Source organism: Salvelinus alpinus, chromosome 8 (genome assembly GCF_045679555.1).
Source record: "Salvelinus alpinus chromosome 8, SLU_Salpinus.1, whole genome shotgun sequence".
NCBI classification, from domain to species: Eukaryota; Metazoa; Chordata; class Actinopteri; order Salmoniformes; family Salmonidae; genus Salvelinus; species Salvelinus alpinus.
Genome location: NC_092093.1, coordinates 10,100,256 through 10,122,246, shown reverse-complemented (window position 1 = coordinate 10,122,246; position 21,991 = coordinate 10,100,256). Strand labels below are relative to the sequence as shown.

General features: G+C 46.3%; 1 protein-coding gene across 1 annotated transcript in view; it reads right to left on the bottom strand.

Moving 5' to 3' along the window:
- Positions 1–2,145: 2,145 nt before the first annotated feature.
- Positions 2,146–21,991, bottom strand: part of LOC139582524 (protein farnesyltransferase subunit beta-like) — a 31,919-nt gene continuing 12,073 nt past the window's right edge. Inside the window, exons 4-12 of the mRNA XM_071412602.1 lie at positions 17,053–17,144; positions 15,123–15,269; positions 13,965–14,048; positions 11,661–11,747; positions 11,211–11,340; positions 6,550–6,682; positions 3,361–3,472; positions 3,103–3,217; positions 2,146–2,641 (exon numbers count right to left, since the gene is read on the bottom strand). Of these exons, the coding sequence (XP_071268703.1) occupies positions 2,528–2,641; positions 3,103–3,217; positions 3,361–3,472; positions 6,550–6,682; positions 11,211–11,340; positions 11,661–11,747; positions 13,965–14,048; positions 15,123–15,269; positions 17,053–17,144 (1,014 nt within the window). The 3' untranslated portion in view covers positions 2,146–2,527. The remainder of the gene's footprint in view (positions 2,642–3,102; positions 3,218–3,360; positions 3,473–6,549; positions 6,683–11,210; positions 11,341–11,660; positions 11,748–13,964; positions 14,049–15,122; positions 15,270–17,052; positions 17,145–21,991) is intronic.

Below are 21,991 nucleotides of genomic sequence, written 5' to 3'. Positions count from 1 at the left end.
GTGTTGGTTGTTAATTCTGTATTTTGTTGCATCCCCTCAGTGAAGTGGGCAATATATCCAAGCATTTATGGAGTTTATCTGAAGAGAAATGTCTTTATTTTGTTAAATTTGTGATGACATTCAGTTTTGTGTTTTAACTACTTGTTGGATCCAGTTTAATGCATAATTAATATAATTCACAAATACCTTTTTTCTTTGTAGTCAAACATATTGCAAATCACAGCTGGCCTGGTACATTGTGTCCTTCCACAACCAGTTCGGGATGCACAGTTTCAGTATTTAAGAAAACGGACGACTGTAACTAAGGCTGGGAATGTCAATACAAGCAAGGGCTATGATCACAAGTCAGTCATGACGTGGCTAGCTAAGACGCTAGTGCAGATGTCAAACAAGGCCTGCGGGCCAAATAGGGGACACAAGGGAGTATAAATGAGTAGACAACTTTATGAAAGAGTAGCCTGATGCGCTCGCATTGGTGAATTCAACATAAATTGCGCTGCATTCGTGTGTCCAGTTTACAGCGCGCAGAGGGAGGGTAAGTGTACAGACACATGCCACAGTCCTAGCTAGGCTACTAAAATGTTGCAGTCTGGGTTCGGTTTTTAAAGCTTGACAATGATTAACCACACGTAGACCTATTACAGCAGCATTTGATTAGTAGCCTAGGCTGGCTACTCGACTACAATACATTTTGAGTGCTGCATTCAACCGCACCGGTGATCCATGCAGTGTAAAACAAATAGTTAAATACGTGTTTTAAGTTTAAATGTTACAACAACATATAGGTACATTTTGTTTTCTTCGTTTATAAATACTTTAGGCTCACAGTATTATACACATCTGCAAGCATAGCATCAAAGGATGGACAAATATTTATATTGTTTTAATGTTAATGCCATATACATACACACACTGAACAAAAATATAAATGCAACAATTTTACTGAGCTACAGTTCATATAAAGAAATCAGTCAATTGAAATAAATGAATTAGGCCGTAATCTACGGATTTCACATGACTGGGCAGGGATGTAGACATGGGAGGGCATAGGCCCACCCTCTAGGGAGCAAGGCCCAGCCAATCAGAATGAGTTTGTCCCCACAAAAGGGCTTTATTACATACAGAAATACACCTCAATTTCATCAGATGTCTGGGTGTCTAGTTAGATGATCCCGTAGATGAAGAAGTTGGATGTGGAGTTCCTGGGCTGGCGTGGTTTCACGTGGTCTGCGGTTGGATGTGCTGCCAAATTCTCAAAAATTACATCGGAGGCAGTTTATGATAACTGAACAATAATTTCTCTATTTGGCAAACAGCTCTGATGGACATTCCTGCAGTCAGCATGCCAATTGCACGCTCCCTCAAAACTTGAAACATCTCTGGCATTGTGCATTGTGTTGTGTGACAAAACTGAACATTTTAGAGTAGTCTTTTATTGTCCCCAGCACAAGGTGCACCTGGAACATTCGTGGGATCTTATTTCAGCTCATGAAAGCTACATGTTACGTTTATATTTTTGTTCAGTGGACTTTATAAAACAATGGCCAGTTTGGGTTGCATGGTTTTCTGTAAAGACAAATAGGTTATGTCTGGCCCGAGAATTCGTTGTTTTTTCAAAATGGTCTGTGCGCTTTCTCTCAAATTAAATGGGTGGAGCCAGAGCAATACATTTTAAATCTAAATACACAGTTCCGGCTGGAGCTAGAATGATTTACTTGGTATAAACCCCTTTACTCATTGAGGAGCACATAGGTCGTCCACAAACATTCTCCACTGGTAGTGAACCAGTGGTTTTCTGTTCATTTGCTTTGTCTGGACAGCAAGGTGTGTTAGTTCAAATCAAATCAAATTTTATTTGTCACATACACATGGTTAGCAGATGTTAGTGCGAGTGTAGCGAAATGCTTGTGCTTCTAGTTCCGACAATGCAGTAATAACCAACAAGTAATCTAACCTAACAATTCCACAACTACTACCTTATACACACAAGTGTAAAGGGATAAAGAATATGTACATAAAGATATATGAATAAGTGATGGTACAGAACGGCATAGGCAAGATGCAGTAGATGGTATCGAGTACAGTATATACATTAAGTGGCATAGTTACACTATACTCTTCTAAAGTCAATAACTTACAGCCACACAAGATTCCAAATATTTTTATTCAGGCCTTTATTTGGACAGCCCTAATTCTGACATTTCTCACAGTCCTTTCTTTGTCTGCTGTAGACCAGCGATCAGTCTGTTGGATCCCTGCAAACAAGTGCAGCCCCACTCTGTAGCAAGCATACAGCACAGTACCACTCAACATACAGTTCCCTTAGCCATAGATCTAGGATCAGATTTACCCTACCCTGAATCATTAGCAGAATGGAAAAATATCTGACCCCGTATCAATGGTTGCCTCCTCCAAGATGTATTAAATGAGTTGGAGGGAATCGGCCTGTGCCATTCTGCACAGCGCCTTGCTTAGGTCCATCTCCTGTAACACTCGCGTAGACATGCCCATACTCTCCGGTGAATGGTTAGGCCGAGGACCCCTCTTTCTGTGCAGGCACGGGGACGGACAGCTGGTGGAAGTGTTGGATGGCCTGGGCCACCTTCTCTGGACAGATGTTGTAAACAGGGTGGCTCGGGGCCTGGAGGGAAGCACAGGACAACAGGTTAGTAGGAACCAAACGGAACGCAACCTGTTTTCCGCTTGGATTAATCGACTTTTGGTTTTGCAATGTTTTCGGACTAATGAATACACCCCTGTGGAGGTACTACCTGAACTTGTCCAATAAGAAACGTTTGTTTTTGTTTTGTAATGGTGTGCCCTAATCAATGAACCCAATCCAGGACTAGTGAGTGGTAGTTTACAGGGGAGAGAGAATCAAAGACACTGGACAGAAGAACAGAAGAACTAACAAAAATGTAAACATTGCAGAAAAATGTATCCCAGTGACCATGGACTAATAGCCAAAACCCATCAGCTTCTGAAATTAATAAATACACTTTGAAACTCCTTTTTTTTTAATGCGGACAGTTACACTGAAGCAAATGCATCCCATAACATTTTGTAATGCAAACAGCATTACAAAATCCAACGTAGTCTCACCAGTCTGTTCTCCTCCCGGCCGACGATCAGCTCGTGGTGCAGGTCCGTGTTGCCAAAGTGCTGCGCTAAGGACAGACCACTCAGACAGTAACAGGTGTGGTAGAAATCTCTGGATCTGGGAGAGGGAAGAATGTGTGACAGACAGATTTTGTTTTACACAAAATATGACAGGTTTTGTTTCTGCAATCAAAAGTGTAAAAAAATAATAAAATAAAATAAAGTGTTTGTATGTTCAGTGTGTGTGTGTGTGTTACGTACTTGCCAGGTTTGTCCAACAGTCCACCAGCAGTGTTCTGACAGCAGAGGAGGATATACTCCTGTAACGCCTGCTGCTCAAACATCCACTTCTGCAGGCTCAGTGTCGAGTCCCCTACACACACACACACACACACACACACATATTTGATGAAACACACATTTGCATCTGAACACACCATCACAGACATGTCTTATGGAAACACAAAAATCAACAAAAGTTGAATGGTTGAAGATGCACTCAGAATCTGTCTGTCCCTACCGTAGGGCAGGGGTTCCCCCCCCCCCCCCCAATACTAAACTTTCATGAAATCACAAATGTAATACATCAACATAAAGCTTAACTTGTTGTTAATCCAGCCGCCGTGTCAGATTTAAAAAAGGCTTTACGGCGAAAGCAAACCATGCGATTATCTGAGGACAGCGCCCAGCACACAAATGCATAACAAATCATTTTCAACCAGGGAGTTGCGACACAATATATGCCTTACCTTTGAAGATCTTCTTCTGTTGGCACTCCAAAAGGTCTGTTACATTACAAAATGGTCCTTTTGTTCAATAAAGTCCTTCTTTATATCCATAAAAACTCAGTTTAGCTGGTGCGCTTCAGTCAATAATCCATCCAGTTTCCCTCCTTCAAAATGCATACAAAATGAATCCCAAACGTTACCAATAAACTTATCCAAACAAGTCAATCAACATTTATAAATCAAACCTTAGGTACCCTAATGCGCAAATAAACGATACAATTTAAGACGGAGAATTGTTAGTCTTTACCGGAGATAAACAAAAGCAACGCGCTTTCTCGGCCATGCGCTGGGAAACACTACAGCCAAAATGGGAGCCACTTGGAAAAATGAGGGAGAAGTTGTAGTTTTTCTAAAAACCAGCCTGAAACGCTTTCTAAAGACTGTTGACATCTAGTGGAAGCCCTAGGAACTGCAATCGGACACGATTTCGCCCTATTATAAAAGTGCCAGCCATTGAAAATAGTGGTAGGCTGAACTTTTTGTTGTTGTTGATGGTTTGTCCTCTGGGTTTCGGCCTGCCATTTCAATTCTGTTATACTCACAGACATTATTTTAACAGTTTTAGAAACTTTAGAGTGTTTTCTATCAAAGTCCACCAATTATATGCATATCCTAGCTTCTGGGCCTGAGTATCAGGCAGTTTAATTTGGGCACGCTTTTCATCCGGACGTCAAAATACTGCCCCCTATCCCAAAGTTAAAGCTTATTTCCTGAAATTCTACACATTTTGTCAAGAGGTGCAAAGAGTGCGCAGCGGTCTAAGGCACTACATCGCAGTGTTGCGGCGTCACTACAGACCCAGGTTCGATCCCAGGCTGTCTCACAACTGGGAGTCCCATATGGCGGTGCACAATTGGCCCAGCGTCATCCGGGTTAGGGGCGGGTTTGGCCGGGGAAGAGGGGGCCTTAATTGGCTCATCACGCTCTATCGACTCCTTGTGGCGGGCCATGCGCCTGCAGGCTGACTTTGGTCGTCAGTTGAACGGTGTTTCCTCCGACACATTGGTGCAACTGGCTTCCGGGTTAAGCGAGCAGGTGTTAACTTCTTATGGCTGCAATCCGATATGACAACAGCTAGTGAAAGTGCAGGGCACCAAATTCAAACAGAAATCTCATAATTAAAATTCCTCAAAACATACAAGTATCTTATACCATTTTAAAGGTAATCTTGTTATTAATCCCACCACAGTGTCAGATTTCAAAAAGGCTTAACAGCGAAAGCACCACAAACGATTATGTTAGGTCACCGCCAAGTCACAGAAAAACACAGCCATTTTACAGCCAAAGAGAGGAGTCACAAAAAGCAGAAATAGAGATCAAATTAATCACTAACCTTTGATGATCTTCATCAGATGACACTCATAGGACTTCATGTTACACAATACATGTATGTTTTGTTCGGTAAAGTTCATATTTATATAAAAAAATCTCAGTATACATTGGCACGTTATGTTCAGTAGTTCCAAAAACATCCTGTTATTTTACAGAGAGCGACATCAATTTACAGAAATACTCATAATAAACGTTGATACAAGTGTTATACATGGAATTTTAGATCCACTTCTCCTTAATGCAAACGCTGTGTCAGATTTCAAAAAAGCTTTACGGAAAAAGCAAACCATGCAATAATCTGAGTACGGCACTCAGAGCCCAATCAAGACAAAAAGATATCCGCCATATTGTGCAGTCAACAGAAGTCAGAAATAACATTATAAACATTCCCTTACCTTTGATGATCTTCATCAGAATGCACTCCCAGGAATCCCAGTTCCACAACAAATGTTTGTTTTGTTCAATAATGTCCATCACTTATGTCCAAATAGCTACTTTTGTTAGCGCGTTTTGTAAACAAATCAAAAGTCACGAAGTGCTTCACTAGGAGCAGACGAAATGTCAAAAAGTTCCGTTACAGTCCGTAGAAACATGTCAAACGATGTATTGAATCAATCTTTAGGATGTTTTTAACATAAATCTTCAATAATGTTCCAACCGGAGAATTCCTTTGTCTTCAGAAAAGCAAATGGAACAGAGCTCGCTCTCACGCGAACGAGCGTCACGAGCTCAAAGCATTCTGCCAGACCTCTGACTCATTCCCCTCTCATTCGGCCCCACTTCACAGTAGAAGCATCAAACAAGGTTCTATAGACTGTTGACATCTAGTGGAAGCCTTAGGAAGTGCAAAATGACCCATATCCCACTGTATCTTCAATAGGGAATGAGTTGAACAACGACCAACCTCAGATTACCCACTTCCTGGTTGGATTTTTTCTCAGGTTTTTGCCTGCCATATGAGTTCTGTTATACTCACAGACATCATTCAAACAGTTTTATCCAAATATACTAATAATATGCATATATTAGCAACTGGGACTGAGTAGCAGGCCGTTTACTCTGGGCACCTTATTCATCCAAGCTACTCAATACTGCCCCCAGCCATAAGAAGCGCATGACTCGAGTTTCGCCTCTCCTGATTGCAGCGATGAGACAAGATCGTAATCACTACATTTATTTTGTTTGAAAATAATTCTATACATTTTGCCATGTCTAACATGTATACGTGTCATATTTGAATGACAAAAAAAATCAACAATATCTATGGGCTAAAAAACAGTTTGGGAACCACTGCCGTAGGGCAGCACTGTAATCGTTTCTGTAGTTGTACCTTCTTTGAAGAGGGCTCTGTGTAGCAGGGGGAGCAGCCCGGCCTGCCAGAAGGAGTAGCAGCCATCCACCAGTTTGTTACAGCGACCCTGGAACCCTCCCTCAAACCTCATCTGTCTGCTGGCCACCCAACGCTAAGGGAGAGAGGGAGGAGGAGAGGAGGAGAGAGAGAGGCAGTAAGAGTGAGAAGAGGGAGAAAGAGAGAGTTATGGTTGCTATTGTCACTTATCACAACGGGAGAAACTGACAACATGTTACTAACAGTCCCAGCAAGGCAGCCATTTTCTATCCAGCCAGCCATAGTGTAAATATAGCTTTGTTCTTGATGTATAACCAGCCTATTATAACCCGACTGTTCAATGTACACAGTGAGAGCTGTTTGAGTTTCATCCAGCCCTTTATTCTCTACGAAAGCAGCCAGATGATGAAATCCCATGAGGTTTCTATCAGAGAGGGGCTAATAATATGAATTGATATTTGTCCAACAGAGAAATTTGGACACGGTTGCTATAGCAACCACTAATTGGAGTCCTCCTAAAACAGAATGACTGGATCCTTATTGAATTGGTGTAAATACCAGCTGGAGTCCTCAATCCTGTCTGTTGTCCTAGGGAGCTGGGCTAGAGAAGATAGCCTAGTGAAAATGACTTTACATTTATTTTGTGGTGTGGACTGATGCAGTGTGGGGTGGTATCAGAGTGGGGTGGAGAGGTGTGGTGTGGACTGATGCGGGGTGGGGTGGTATCAGAGTGGGGTGGTATCAGTGTGGTATCAGGGTGGGGTGGTATCAGAGTGGGGTGGTATCAGTGTGGTATCAGGGTGGGGTGGTATCAGAGTGGGGTGGTATCAGTGTGGTATCAGGGTGGTATCAGTGTGGGGTGGAGAGGTCTGGACTGATGCAGTGTGGGGTATCAGAGTGGGGTGGTATCAGAGTGGGGTGGTATCAGAGTGGGGTCAGTGTGGGGTGGTATCAGTGTGGTATCAGAGTGGGGTGGTATCAGTGTGGTATCAGAGTGGCGTGGTATCAGTGTGGGGTGGTATCAGTGTGGGGTGGTATCAGTGTGGTATCAGTGTGGGGTGGTGTCAGTGTGGTATCAGAGTGGGGTGGTATCAGAGTGGGGTGGTATCAGAGTGGTATCAGTGTGGGGTGGTATCAGAGTGGAGTGGTATCAGAGTGGGGTGGTATCAGTGTGGTATCAGAGTGGTATCAGTGTGGGGTGGTATCAGAGTGGGGTGGTATCAGAGTGGTATCAGAGTAGGGTGGTATCAGTGTGGTATCAGTGTGGGGTGGTATCAGTGTGGTATCAGGGTGGTATCAGGGTGGTATCAGTGTGGGGTGGAGAGGTCTGGACTGATGCAGTGTGGGGTATCAGAGTGGGGTGGTATCAGAGTGGGGTGGTATCAGAGTGGTATCAGTGTGGGGTGGTATCAGAGTGGGGTGGTATCAGAGTGGGGTGGTATCAGTGTGGTATCAGAGTGGGGTGGTATCAGTGTGGTATCAGTGTGGGGTGGTATCAGTGTGGTATCAGTGTGGGGTGGTATCAGTGTGGTATCAGAGTGGGGTGGTATCAGTGTGGGGTGGTATCAGTGTGGTATCAGAGTGGGGTGGTATCAGTGTGGGGTGGTATCAGTGTGGTATCAGAGTGGGGTGGTATCAGTGTGGGGTGGTATCAGTGTGGTATCAGAGTGGGGTGGTATCAGAGTGGGGTGGTATCAGTGTGGTATCAGAGTGGGGTGGTATCAGAGTGGGGTGGTATCAGAGTGGGGTGGTATCAGTGTGGTATCAGAGTGGGGTGGTATCAGTGTGGGGTGGTATCAGTGTGGTATCAGTGTGGGGTGGTATCAGTGTGGTATCAGTGTGGGGTGGTATCAGTGTGGTATCAGTGTGGTATCAGTGTGGTATCAGAGTGGGGTGGTATCAGAGTGGGGTGGTATCAGTGTGGTATCAGAGTGGGGTGGTATCAGAGTGGGGTGGTATCAGTGTGGTATCAGAGTGGGGTGGTATCAGTGTGGTATCAGAGTGGGGTGGTATCAGAGTGGGTTGGTATCAGTGTGGTATCAGTGTGGGGTGGTATCAGTGTGGGGTGGTATCAGTGTGGTATCAGAGTGGGGTGGTATCAGAGTGGGGTGGTATCAGTGTGGGGTGGTATCAGTGTGGGGTGGTATCAGTGTGGTATCAGAGTGGGGTGGTATCAGTGTGGTATCAGAGTGGGGTGGTATCAGAGTGGGGTGGTATCAGTGTGGTATCAGAGTGGGGTGGTATCAGTGTGGTATCAGAGTGGGGTGGTATCAGAGTGGGTTGGTATCAGTGTGGTATCAGTGTGGGGTGGTGTCAGTGTGGTATCAGAGTGGGGTGGTATCAGAGTGGGGTGGTATCAGAGTGGTATCAGTGTGGGGTGGTATCAGAGTGGAGTGGTATCAGAGTGGGGTGGTATCAGAGTGGGGTGGTATCAGAGTGGTATCAGTGTGGAGTGGTATCAGAGTGGGGTGGTATCAGTGTGGTATCAGAGTGGTATCAGTGTGGGGTGGTATCAGAGTGGGGTGGTATCAGAGTGGTATCAGAGTAGGGTGGTATCAGTGTGGTATCAGTGTGGGGTGGTATCAGTGTGGTATCAGGGTGGTATCAGGGTGGTATCAGTGTGGGGTGGAGAGGTCTGGACTGATGCAGTGTGGGGTATCAGAGTGGGGTGGTATCAGAGTGGGGTGGTATCAGAGTGGTATCAGTGTGGGGTGGTATCAGAGTGGGGTGGTATCAGAGTGGGGTGGTATCAGTGTGGTATCAGTGTGGGGTGGTATCAGTGTGGTATCAGTGTGGGGTGGTATCAGTGTGGTATCAGAGTGGGGTGGTATCAGTGTGGGGTGGTATCAGTGTGGTATCAGAGTGGGGTGGTATCAGTGTGGGGTGGTATCAGTGTGGTATCAGAGTGGGGTGGTATCAGTGTGGGGTGGTATCAGTGTGGTATCAGAGTGGGGTGGTATCAGAGTGGGGTGGTATCAGTGTGGTATCAGAGTGGGGTGGTATCAGAGTGGGGTGGTATCAGAGTGGGGTGGTATCAGTGTGGTATCAGAGTGGGGTGGTATCAGTGTGGGGTGGTATCAGTGTGGTATCAGTGTGGGGTGGTATCAGTGTGGTATCAGTGTGGTATCAGTGTGGTATCAGAGTGGGGTGGTATCAGAGTGGGGTGGTATCAGTGTGGTATCAGAGTGGGGTGGTATCAGAGTGGGGTGGTATCAGTGTGGTATCAGAGTGGGGTGGTATCAGTGTGGTATCAGAGTGGGGTGGTATCAGAGTGGGTTGGTATCAGTGTGGTATCAGTGTGGGGTGGTATCAGTGTGGGGTGGTATCAGTGTGGTATCAGAGTGGGGTGGTATCAGAGTGGGGTGGTATCAGTGTGGGGTGGTATCAGTGTGGGGTGGTATCAGTGTGGTATCAGAGTGGGGTGGTATCAGTGTGGTATCAGAGTGGGGTGGTATCAGAGTGGGGTGGTATCAGAGTGGGGTGGTATCAGTGTGGTATCAGTGTGGGGTGGTATCAGTGTGGGGTGGTATCAGTGTGGTATCAGAGTGGGGTGGTATCAGAGTGGGGTGGTATCAGTGTGGGGTGGTATCAGTGTGGTATCAGAGTGGGGTGGTATCAGTGTGGTATCAGAGTGGGGTGGTATCAGGGTGGTATCAGTGTGGTATCAGAGTGGGGTGGTATCAGTGTGGGTTGGTATCAGTGTGGTATCAGTGTGGTATCAGTGTGGGGTGGTATCAGAGTGGGGTGGTATCAGAGTGGGGTGGTATCAGAGTGGGGTGGTATCAGAGTGGGGTGGTATCAGAGTGGGGTGGTATCAGAGTGGGGTGGAGAGGTCTGGACCAAAATGGCACCGTCTTCCCTCTATAGTGCACTACACTAGATTTGACCAGATCCCTATGGGCCTTGCTTAGAAGTAGTGGACTATTTAGGGGGTAGGCAGCCATTTAAGACAGCCTCCGACCGACTGACCGACCTACAGGGGCCTCCGACCTACAGGGGCCTCCGACCTACAGGGGCCTCCGACCTACAGGGGCCTCCGACCTACAGGGGCCTACAGGGGCCTCCGACCTACAGGGGCCTCCGACCTACAGGGGCCTCTGTGCATCTCCTAAATGCTCTGAGGTTACTCTGGTTACCATTGATAAAGTCATCTGAATTATCTGGGGACAGGAAGTAGTGACATGGGATACCTCTGCAGAGAGGAGTACACCAAGTGACATTGGACAATTGTAGGGAACTGGATGGCTGCTACAGAGGACAAAGCTACTGTAGGTATAAGCTTACCACCACAAATAACCCCTTTTATTTATTTATTTTTACCCCCTTTTCTCCCCAATTTTCATGGTATCCAATCGCTAGTAATTACTATCTTGTCTCATCGCTACAACTCCCGTACGGGCTCGGGAGAGACGAAGGTCGAAAGCCATGCGTCCTCCGAAGCACAACCCGGACCTCCCTCCTGCGACAGAGCCTGGGCGCGAACCCAGAGACTCTGGTGGCGCAGACAGCGCTGCGATGCAGTGCCCTAGACCACTGCGCCACCCGGGAGGCCCACAAATAACCCCTTTTAACTGTGTTAGCAAGCACAAGGTAGTTCTGGACGAGTGAATTAGCATCAACTAACTGACGCGTAGAGAACTCACCAGCAGGGTCTTGAGATCCAGCATGTGCTCCTTCCCCAGGATGACCATGGCAGCCGTCCCACAGAAGGTGTACCCTCCGTGGGCTTCCAGGCCCGGGACGCCCCCTAGACCCCCCTCCCAGTTCTGACAGCTGGAGGGAGACAGAAAGGACAGTGAGTAGGTATTTACTGTCTTCCTATAGAACTATGTAAACACATCCTCACTACACAGTTCTTTATCTAATGTATAAGGGTCCCAAATCCTTGATATTATTACATTCAACAAAGAATTATACTGATAGTACGATTACACAATTTTTTTAATAAATGTGATTTAAAGGTTTATTATAAAAATTACTTTAGGAACGCTAGCCAGTTAAATAGCCACAAATAAACTAAATGGTGTGTGGGGGACACGTGTGGGGGGGACACGTGTGGGGGGGACACGTGTGTGAGCTCTATACTGCAGTACCTGACGATCCATGTGGGCGTGTCCTGGAACAGTGTGGGAGTCATGATGTTGGTGAGAGACGCCACTGACGCAGCACAGTACGTACTCCTACAACACGAGAAGGGTAGGAGTTAATACACCAGAGAGAGACAGACAGACAGAGAGACAGACAGAGAGACAGAGAGAGAGACAGAGAGAGAGAGAGACACAGAGAGAGAGATTTAACTTGTGAGCATCAGGCTCCTCCCAGCCTTAAACAGGGTGTTGTAGAGAGGCTGTTGGTTGGGTGAGAGAGTGGTCTGAACTGGCACATTTCTGTCTGCTACCAAGATAGAGAAAGCAAATGAGTTAAACAGTGAGACGCAGACAGAGAGGACAGCAGGGGGTGAGAGAGAGAGAAATGGACAGGGAGACAGAAAGGACAGCAGGGGGAGAGAGAGAGAAATGGACAGGGAGACAGGACAGCAGGGGGTGAGAGAGAAATGGACAGGGAGACAGAAAGGACAGCAGGGGGTGATAGAGAGAAATGGACAGGGAGACAGAAAGGACAGCAGGGGTGAGAGAGAGAGAAATGGACAGGGAGACAGAAAGGACAGCAGGGGGAGAGAGAGAGAAATGGACAGGGAGACAGAAAGGACAGCAGGGGGAGAGAGAGAGAAATGGACAGGGAGACAGGACAGCAGGGGGTGAGAGAGAGAAATGGACAGGGAGACAGAAAGGACAGCAGGGGGTGATAGAGAGAAATGGACAGGGAGACAGAAAGGACAGCAGGGGTGAGAGAGAGAGAGAGAAATGGACAGGGAGACAGAGGACAGCAGGGGGTGAGAGAAAGAGAAATGGACAGGGAGACAGAAAGGACAGCAGGGGGTGAGAGAGAGAAATGGACAGGGAGACAGAAAGGACAGCAGGGGTGAGAGAGAGAAAGAGAAATGGACAGGGAGACAGAAAGGACAGCAGGGGTGAGAGAGAGAAAATGGACAGGGAGACAGAAAGGACAGCAGGGGTGAGAGAGAGAAATGGACAGGGAGACAGAAAGGACAGCAGGGGTGAGAGAGAGAGAGAGAAATGGACAGGGAGACAGAAAGGACAGCAGGGGGTGATAGAGAGAAATGGACAGGGAGACAGAAAGGACAGCAGGGGTGAGAGAGAAAGAAATGGACAGGGAGACAGAAAGGACAGCAGGGGGAGAGAGAGAGAAATGGACAGGGAGACAGGACAGCAGGGGGTGAGAGAGAAATGGACAGGGAGACAGAAAGGACAGCAGGGGTGAGAGAGAGAGAGAGAAATGGACAGGGAGACAGAGGACAGCAGGGGGTGAGAGAAAGAGAAATGGACAGGGAGACAGAAAGGACAGCAGGGGGTGAGAGAGAGAAATGGACAGGGAGACAGAGGACAGCAGGGCGTGAGAGAGAGAGAAATGGACAGGGAGACAGAAAGGACAGCAGGGGTGAGAGAGAGAAAGAGAAATGGACAGGGAGACAGAAAGGACAGCAGGGGTGAGAGAGAGAAATGGACAGGGAGACAGAAAGGACAGCAGGGGTGAGAGAGAGAGAAATGGACAGGGAGACAGAAAGGACAGCAGGGGTGAGAGAGAGAGAGAAATGGACAGGGAGACAGAAAGGACAGCAGGGGTGAGAGAGAGAGAAATGGACAGGGAGACAGGACAGCAGGGGGTGAGAGAGAGAGAAATGGACAGGGAGACAGAAAGGACAGCAGGGGTGAGAGAGAGAGAGAGAAATGGACAGGGAGACAGAAAGGACAGCAGGGGTGAGAGAGAGAGAGAGAGAAATGGACAGGGAGACAGAGGACAGCAGGGGGTGAGAGAGAGAGAAATGGACAGGGAGACAGGACAGCAGGGGGTGAGAGAGAGAGAAATGGACAGGGAGACAGGACAGCAGGGGGTGAGAGAGAGATAAATGGACAGGGAGACAGGACAGCAGGGGGTGAGAGAGAGAGAAATGGACAGGGAGACAGGACAGCAGGGGGTGAGAGAGAGAGAAATCACAGGGAGACAGGACAGCAGGGGGTGAGAGAGAGAAATGGACAGGGAGACAGAGGACAGCAGGGGGTGAGAGAGAGAGAAATGGACAGGGAGACAGGACAGCAGCGGCGAGAGAGAGCACGAAAGACAGAGAGGACAGAGGACAGCAGAGGACAGCAGAGGACAGCAGAGGATAGCAGAGGACAGCAGAGGACAGCAGATGATAGCAGAGGACAGCAGAGGACAGCAGAGGATAGCAGAGAAGAGGAAGTGTGGTTGTTATCACGTCTCAGCAGTGCTCCAGTCACAGTGAAACCATGGCGATGGAAAGAAGGCTGTCTCACCTGACGTCCACCTCTCCTCCTCCGTGCATCACAAAGGACCCATCTGGCTGCTTCACAGAGAACAGGAAGGAGAGCAGCTTCTCCCTGGGAGGAGGAGGGAGGGGGGAGGATTTAAAAACATCACACCTGCTGCTGCTACGGCAACACCGGGGGCATGTTGATTAGTTCAGTAGGCGGTACTATAAAATCGGAAACATTTCCTACCTTGGCTTCCTTTGGGGTTTTAATTTAGGTGTGAGAACTTTTTAAAAAGTTAATTTTTTAATATATATATATATTGTTTTACATTGTTTCTTCACAACAGTAGTCCGGCGCCCCGCCCCCCACTGCCCGTCTCTAACTGTACCTCGTTATAGTAACAGGAGTGGCTGTACCTCGTTATAGTAACAGGAGTGGCTGTACCTCGTTATAGTAACAGGAGTGGCTGTACCTCGTTATAGTAACAGGAGTGGCTGTACCTCGTTATAGTAACAGGAGTGGCTGTACCTCGTTATAGTAACAGGAGTGGCTGTACCTCGTTATAGTAACAGGAGTGGCTGTACCTCGTTATAGTAACAGGAGTGGCTGTACCTCGTTGTAGTAACAGGAGTGGCTGTACCTCGTTGTAGTAACAGGAGTGGCTGTACCTCGTTATAGTAACAGGAGTGGCTGTACCTCGTTATAGTAACAGGAGTGGCTGTACCTCGTTATAGTAACAGGAGTGGCTGTACCTCGTTATAGTAACAGGAGTGGCTGTACCTCGTTATAGTAACAGGAGCGGCTGTACCTCGTTATAGTAACAGGAGCGGCTGTACCTCGTTATAGTAACAGGAGCGGCTGTACCTCGTTATAGTAACAGGAGTGGCTGTACCTCGTTATAGTAACAGGAGTGGCTGTACCTCGTTATAGTAACAGGAGTGGCTGTACCTCGTTATAGTAACAGGAGTGGCTGTACCTCGTTATAGTAACAGGAGTGGCTGTATCTCGTTATAGTAACAGGAGCGGCTGTACCTCGTTATAGTAACAGGAGTGTCTGTACCTCGTTATAGTAACAGGAGTGGCTGTACCTCGTTATAGTAACAGGAGTGGCTGTATCTCGTTATAGTACCAGGAGTGGCTGTACCTCGTTATAGTAACAGGAGTGGCTGTACCTCGTTATAGTAACAGGAGTGTCTGTACCTGTCTATGACGTTGTATGCCTCCTGGGTGCCGATGATACAGAGCGCGTTGACAGCAGCGTAGGTGGGAGCCAGGTGGGCAGCTTGACCTGGACCTCCAGCAAAACCCCCAGTAGGACTCTGACACCGCGCCAGGAACTTACACACACTGGACGGGGCAGAGGGGCAATAGAAGTTACACACACTAGACGGGGCAGAGGGGCAATAGAAGTTACACACACTGGACGGGGCAGAGGGGCAATAGAAGTTACACACACTGGACAGGGCAGAGGGGGCAATAGAAGTTACACACACTGGACGGGGCAGAGGGGGCAATAGAAGTTACACACATTGGACGGGGCAGAGGGGCAATAGAAGTTACACACACTGGACGGGGCAGAGGGGCAATATAAGTTACACACACTGGACAGGGCAGAGGGGGCAATAGAAGTTACACACACTGGACAGGGCAGAGGGGGCAATATAAGTTACACACACTGGACAGGGCAGAGGGGGCAATAGAAGTTACACACTCTGGACGGGGCAGAGGGGCAATAGAAGTTACACACACTGGACAGGGCAGAGGGGCAATAGAAGTTACACACACTGGACAGGGCAGAGGGGCAATAGAAGTTAAACACACACTGCAAAGCAGATCACGTCGCCAGGGGTTACACATGTAAATGCTACAACTATCAGTTTATATTGTAAACCGTATTTGACCTTTATTTAACGCGGCAAGTCAGTTAAGAACCAATTCTTATTGATAATAATAATAATAATGTGTGACCCCAGTAGCAGCGTGACCCCAGTAGCAGCGTGACCCCAGTAGCAGCGTGACCCCAGTAGCAGCGTGACCCCAGTAGCAGCGTGACCCCAGTAGCAGCGTGACCCCAGTAGCAGCGTGACCCCAGTAGCAGCGTGACCCCAGTAGCAGCGTGACCCCAGTAGCAGCGTGACCCCAGTAGCAGCGTGACCCCAGTAGCAGCGTGTGAAAGGGCTGTAGGTTGATAGAACATTTGTCCAGCATCAGAGTACAGAGCAGGCTGTATGCACCCACAGTAGGTAGGTAGGTAGTTGAGCCCTGCCCGGGTATTCATTTTAAGCCCGAGCCCTACTCATGCCAGCGACGTTACCGATGAGACAACAGTCCCTGCCGGTCCCCTAGTTACCGATGAGACAACAGTCCCTGCCGGTCCCCTAGTTACCGATGAGACAACAGTCCCTGCCGGTCCCCTAGTTACCGATGAGACAACAGTCCCTGCCGGTCCCCTAGTTACCGATGAGACAACAGTCCCTGCCGGTCCCCTAGTTACCGATGAGACAACAGTCCCTGCCGGTCCCCTAGTTACCGATGAGACAACAGTCCCTGCCGGTCCCCTAGTTACCGATGAGACAACAGTCCCTGCCGGTCCCCTAGTTACCGATGAGACAACAGTCCCTGCCGGTCCCCTAGTTACCGATGAGACAACAGTCCCTGCCGGTCCCCTAGTTACCGATGAGACAACAGTCCCTGCCGGTCCCCTAGTTACCGATGAGACAACAGTCCCTGCCGGTCCCCTAGTTACCGATGAGACAACAGTCCCTGCCGGTCCCCTAGTTACCGATGAGACAACAGGCCCTGCCCGGCCCCTAGTTACCGACGAGACAACAGGCCCTGCCCGGCCCCTAGTTACCGACGAGACAACAGGCCCTGCCCGGCCCCTAGTTACCGACGAGACAACAGGCCCTGCCCGGCCCCTAGTTACCGACGAGACAACAGGCCCTGCCCGGCCCCTAACCCGATGTATAATGCCGAGGCCTGTAGGGTCGGGTAGCAGAGCTCTAGTTGGTAGTGACGGCCAGTAGGTTGGCATTATGGTTGGGGTGGTTTGTGTTGGGACAAGGTTTGTTACAGTGTCAGTGGGTATATAACTGTTATGTTAGTGTAGCAGGACAGTGGCTGTACTCACTCTGAGGCGATGGAGGTGGGGACATGTTCCTCCAGCAGCTCCAGACTGTGTAGGATCCAGTAGCAGAGCCACGGCCTGCTGGCGTCCAGACACTACAGAGAGAACACACACACACACTACAGATACTATAGGATCCAGTAGCAGAGCCACGGCCTGCTGGCGTCTAGAAACTACAGAGAGAATCTGACTGTTCTCTCTGTAGTGTAGTATCTGACTGAATCCCTAAAGTCAAACACTAGAGAAAACAGTCAGAATCTACAATACAGAGAGAACAGTCAGAGACTATAGTGACACAACCTACTGGCTTCAAGACACTGTGTAAATTGACAAATAATCCGCTTGGTGGGCGAGTTGAGGGTCATGAAATATCGCGTGGATGAAAGGTGGGTGGGTAGTTGGGCGGGTCGAGGGTCATATCGTGTGGATGAAAGGCGGGTGGGTAGTTGGGCGGGTCGAGGGTCATATCGTGTGGATGAAAGGCGGGTGGGTAGTTGGGCGGGTCGAGGGTCATATCGCGTGGATGAAAGGCGGGTGGGTAGTTGGGCGGGTCGAGGGTCATATCGCGTGGATGAAAGGCGGGTGGGTAGTTGGGCGGGTCGAGGGTCATATCGTGTGGATGAAAGGCGGGTGGGTAGTTGGGCGGGTCGAGGGTCATATCGCGTGGATGAAAGGCGGGTGGGTAGTTGGGCGGGTCGAGGGTCATATCGCGTGGATGAAAGGCGGGTGGGTAGTTGGGCGGGTCGAGGGTCATATCGCGTGGATGAAAGGCGGGTGGGTAGTTGGGCGGGTTGCGTAAAGAGAAAACAATGCATTCATATCTGTAGGCTACATTGAGGTTTTTCTTTCCTTATTCTATCTGACCGTTAGTTGCGTAGCCTCAGCGTACGCTTTAGGGTCTAACTGTACTGCGCCAAATACACACCAATAGCCAAATGCTTTCGGGAACTTTGGCAGGAAAAAGTTCACGTCGATCCACTGAGGCTAAAAAGAACAATGTCAGAGTTTAATTCAATAAGAGAAAAGCTACGAAATGGAGAGTTGAAAATAAAGAGAAGGGAGGGTCAGAAAAGTTATGTTTGGGAAAGATTAGGTGACGTGGTAAAAGAGGATGATGGCAGTGCCGGCAATGTTATGGCTATGCTATGTCAATGTTATGGCTATGCTATGTCAATGTTATGGCTATGCTATGTCAATGTTATGGCTATGCTATGTCAATGTTATGGCTATGCTATGTCAATGTTATGGCTATGCTATGTCAATGTTATGGCTATGCTATGGCTATGTTATGGCTATGTTATGTCCATTCTATGGCTATGTTATGGCTATGTTATGGCTATGCTATGTCAATGTTATGGCTATGCTATGTCAATGTTATGGCTATGCTATGGCTATGTTATGGCTATGCTATGGCTATGTTATGACTATGCTATGGCTATGTTATGGCTATGCTATGACTATGTTATGTCTATGTTATGACTATGCTATGGCTATGTTATGGCTATGCTATGACTATGTTATGGCTATGCTATGGCTATGCTATGGCTATGTTATGTCCATTCTATGGCTATGCTATGGCTATGTTATGTCCATTCTATGGCTATGTTATGGCTATGCTATGACTATGTTATGGCTATGCTATGACTATGCTATGGCTATGTTATGGCTATGCTATGACTATGTTATGGCTATGTTATGGCTATGTTATGGCTATGTTATGGCTATGTTATGGCTATGTTATGGCTATGCTATGACTATGTTATGGCTATGCTATGGCTATGTTATGGCTATGCTATGACTATGTTATGGCTATGCTATGACTATGCTATGGCTATGTTATGGCTATGCTATGACTATGCTATGGCTATGTTATGGCTATGCTATGACTATGTTATGGCTATGCTATGGCTATGCTATGGCTATGTTATGTCCATTCTATGGCTATGCTATGGCTATGTTATGTCCATTCTATGGCTATGCTATGGCTATGTTATGTCCATTCTATGGCTATGTTATGGCTATGCTATGACTATGTTATGGCTATGCTATGGCTATGTTATGTCCATTCTATGACTATGCTATGGCTATGTTATGGCTATGCTATGACTATGTTATGGCTATGCTATGGCTATGTTATGGCTATGTTATGTCCATTCTATGGCTATGTTATGGCTATGCTATGTCAATGTTATGGCTATGCTATGTCAATGTTATGGCTATGCTATGTCAATGTTATGGCTATGCTATGTCAATGTTATGGCTATGTTATGGCTATGCTATGTCAATGTTATGGCTATGTTATGTCTATGTTATGGCTATGTTATGTCTATGTTATGGCTATGTTATGTCTATGTTATGTCCATTCTATGGCTATGTTATGGCTATGCTATGGCTATGTTATGGCTATGCTATGACTATGCTATGTCTATGTTATGTCTATGTTATGTCCATTCTATGGCTATGTTATGGCTATGCTATGGCTATGCTATGTCTATGCTATGACTATGCTATGGCTATGTTATGTCTATGTTATGTCCATTCTATGGCTATGTTATGGCTATGCTATGGCTATGTTATGGCTATGCTATGACTATGCTATGTCTATGTTATGGCTATGTTATGTCTATGTTATGTCCATTCTATGGCTATGTTATGGCTATGCTATGACTATGTTATGGCTATGCTATGACTATGCTATGGCTATGTTATGTCTATGTTATGTCCATTCTATGGCTATGTTATGGCTATGCTATGACTATGTTATGGCTATGCTATGACTATGCTATGACTATGTTATGGCTATGTTATGTCCATTCTATGGCTATGTTATGGCTATGTTATGTCCATTCTATGGCTATGCTATGACTATGTTATGTCCATTCTATGGCTATGCTATGGCTATGCTATGACTATGTTATGTCCATTCTATGACTATGTTATGGCTATGCTATGACTATGTTATGGCTATGCTATGACTATGCTATGGCTATGTTATGGCTATGTTATGTCCATTCTATGGCTATGCTATGGCTATGCTATGGCTATGTTATGTCCATTCTATGGCTATGCTATGGCTATGCTATGGCTATGTTATGACTATGTTATGGCTATGCTATGGCTATGTTATGGCTATGTTATGTCCATTCTATGGCTATGTTATGGCTATGTTATGGCTATGCTATGACTATGCTATGGCTATGTTATGGCTATGTTATGTCCATTCTATGGCTATGTTATGGCTATGTTATGGCTATGCTATGACTATGCTATGGCTATGTTATGGCTATGCTATGACTATGCTATGGCTATGTTATGGCTATGTTATGTCCATGCTATGGCTATGTTATGACTATGTTATGTCCATTCTATGACTATGTTATGGCTATGCTATGGCTATGTTATGACTATGTTATGGCTATGTTATGTCCATTCTATGGCTATGTTATGTCTATGTTATGTCCATTCTATGGCTATGTTATGGCTATGTTATGGCTATGTTATGGCTATGTTATGGCTATGTTATGTCCATTCTATGGCTATGTTATGGCTATGTTATGGCTATGTTATGGCTATGTTATGTCTATGTTATGGCTATGTTATGGCTATGTTATGTCTATGTTATGGCTATGTTATGGCTATGTTATGTCCATTCTATGGCTATGTTATGGCTATGTTATGTCTATGTTATGGCTATGTTATGGCTATGTTATGTCTATGTTATGGCTATGTTATGTCTATGTTATGTCCATTCTATGGCTATGTTATGGCTATGTTATGGCTATGTTATGGCTATGTTATGGCTATGTTATGTCCATTCTATGGCTATGTTATGGCTATGTTATGGCTATGTTATGGCTATGTTATGACTATGTTATGGCTATGTTATGGCTATGTTATGGCTATGTTATGGCTATGTTATGTCCATTCTATGGCTATGTTATGGCTATGTTATGGCTATGTTATGGCTATGTTATGTCTATGTTATGGCTATGTTATGGCTATGTTATGTCTATGTTATGGCTATGTTATGGCTATGTTATGTCTATGCTATGGCTATGTTATGGCTATGTTATGACTATGTTATGGCTATGCTATGGCTATGTTATGTCTATGTTATGTCCATTCTATGGCTATGTTATGGCTATGTTATGGCTATGCTATGGCTATGTTATGACTATGTTATGTCCATTCTATGACTATGTTATGGCTATGCTATGGCTATGTTATGGCTATGTTATGGCTATGTTATGGCTATGTTATGGCTATGTTATGGCTATGTTATGACTATGTTATGGCTATGCTATGGCTATGTTATGTCTATGTTATGTCCATTCTATGGCTATGTTATGGCTATGCTATGGCTATGTTATGACTATGTTATGGCTATGTTATGTCCATTCTATGGCTATGTTATGGCTATGTTATGACTATGTTATGGCTATGTTATGGCTATGCTATGACTATGTTATGTCCATTCTATGGCTATGCTATGGCTATGCTATGGCTATGTTATGTCCATTCTATGGCTATGCTATGGCTATGCTATGGCTATGTTATGACTATGTTATGGCTATGCTATGGCTATGTTATGGCTATGCTATGGCTATGTTATGTCCATTCTATGGCTATGCTATGGCTATGCTATGGCTATGTTATGACTATGTTATGGCTATGCTATGACTATGTTATGGCTATGCTATGACTATGTTATGGCTATGCTATGGCTATGTTATGGCTATGCTATGACTATGTTATGTCCATTCTATGACTATGTTATGGCTATGCTATGTCTATGTTATGTCCATTCTATGACTATGTTATGGCTATGTTATGGCTATGTTATGGCTATGTTATGGCTATGCTATGGCTATGCTATGGCTATGTTATGACTATGTTATGGCTATGCTATGACTATGTTATGGCTATGCTATGACTATGTTAT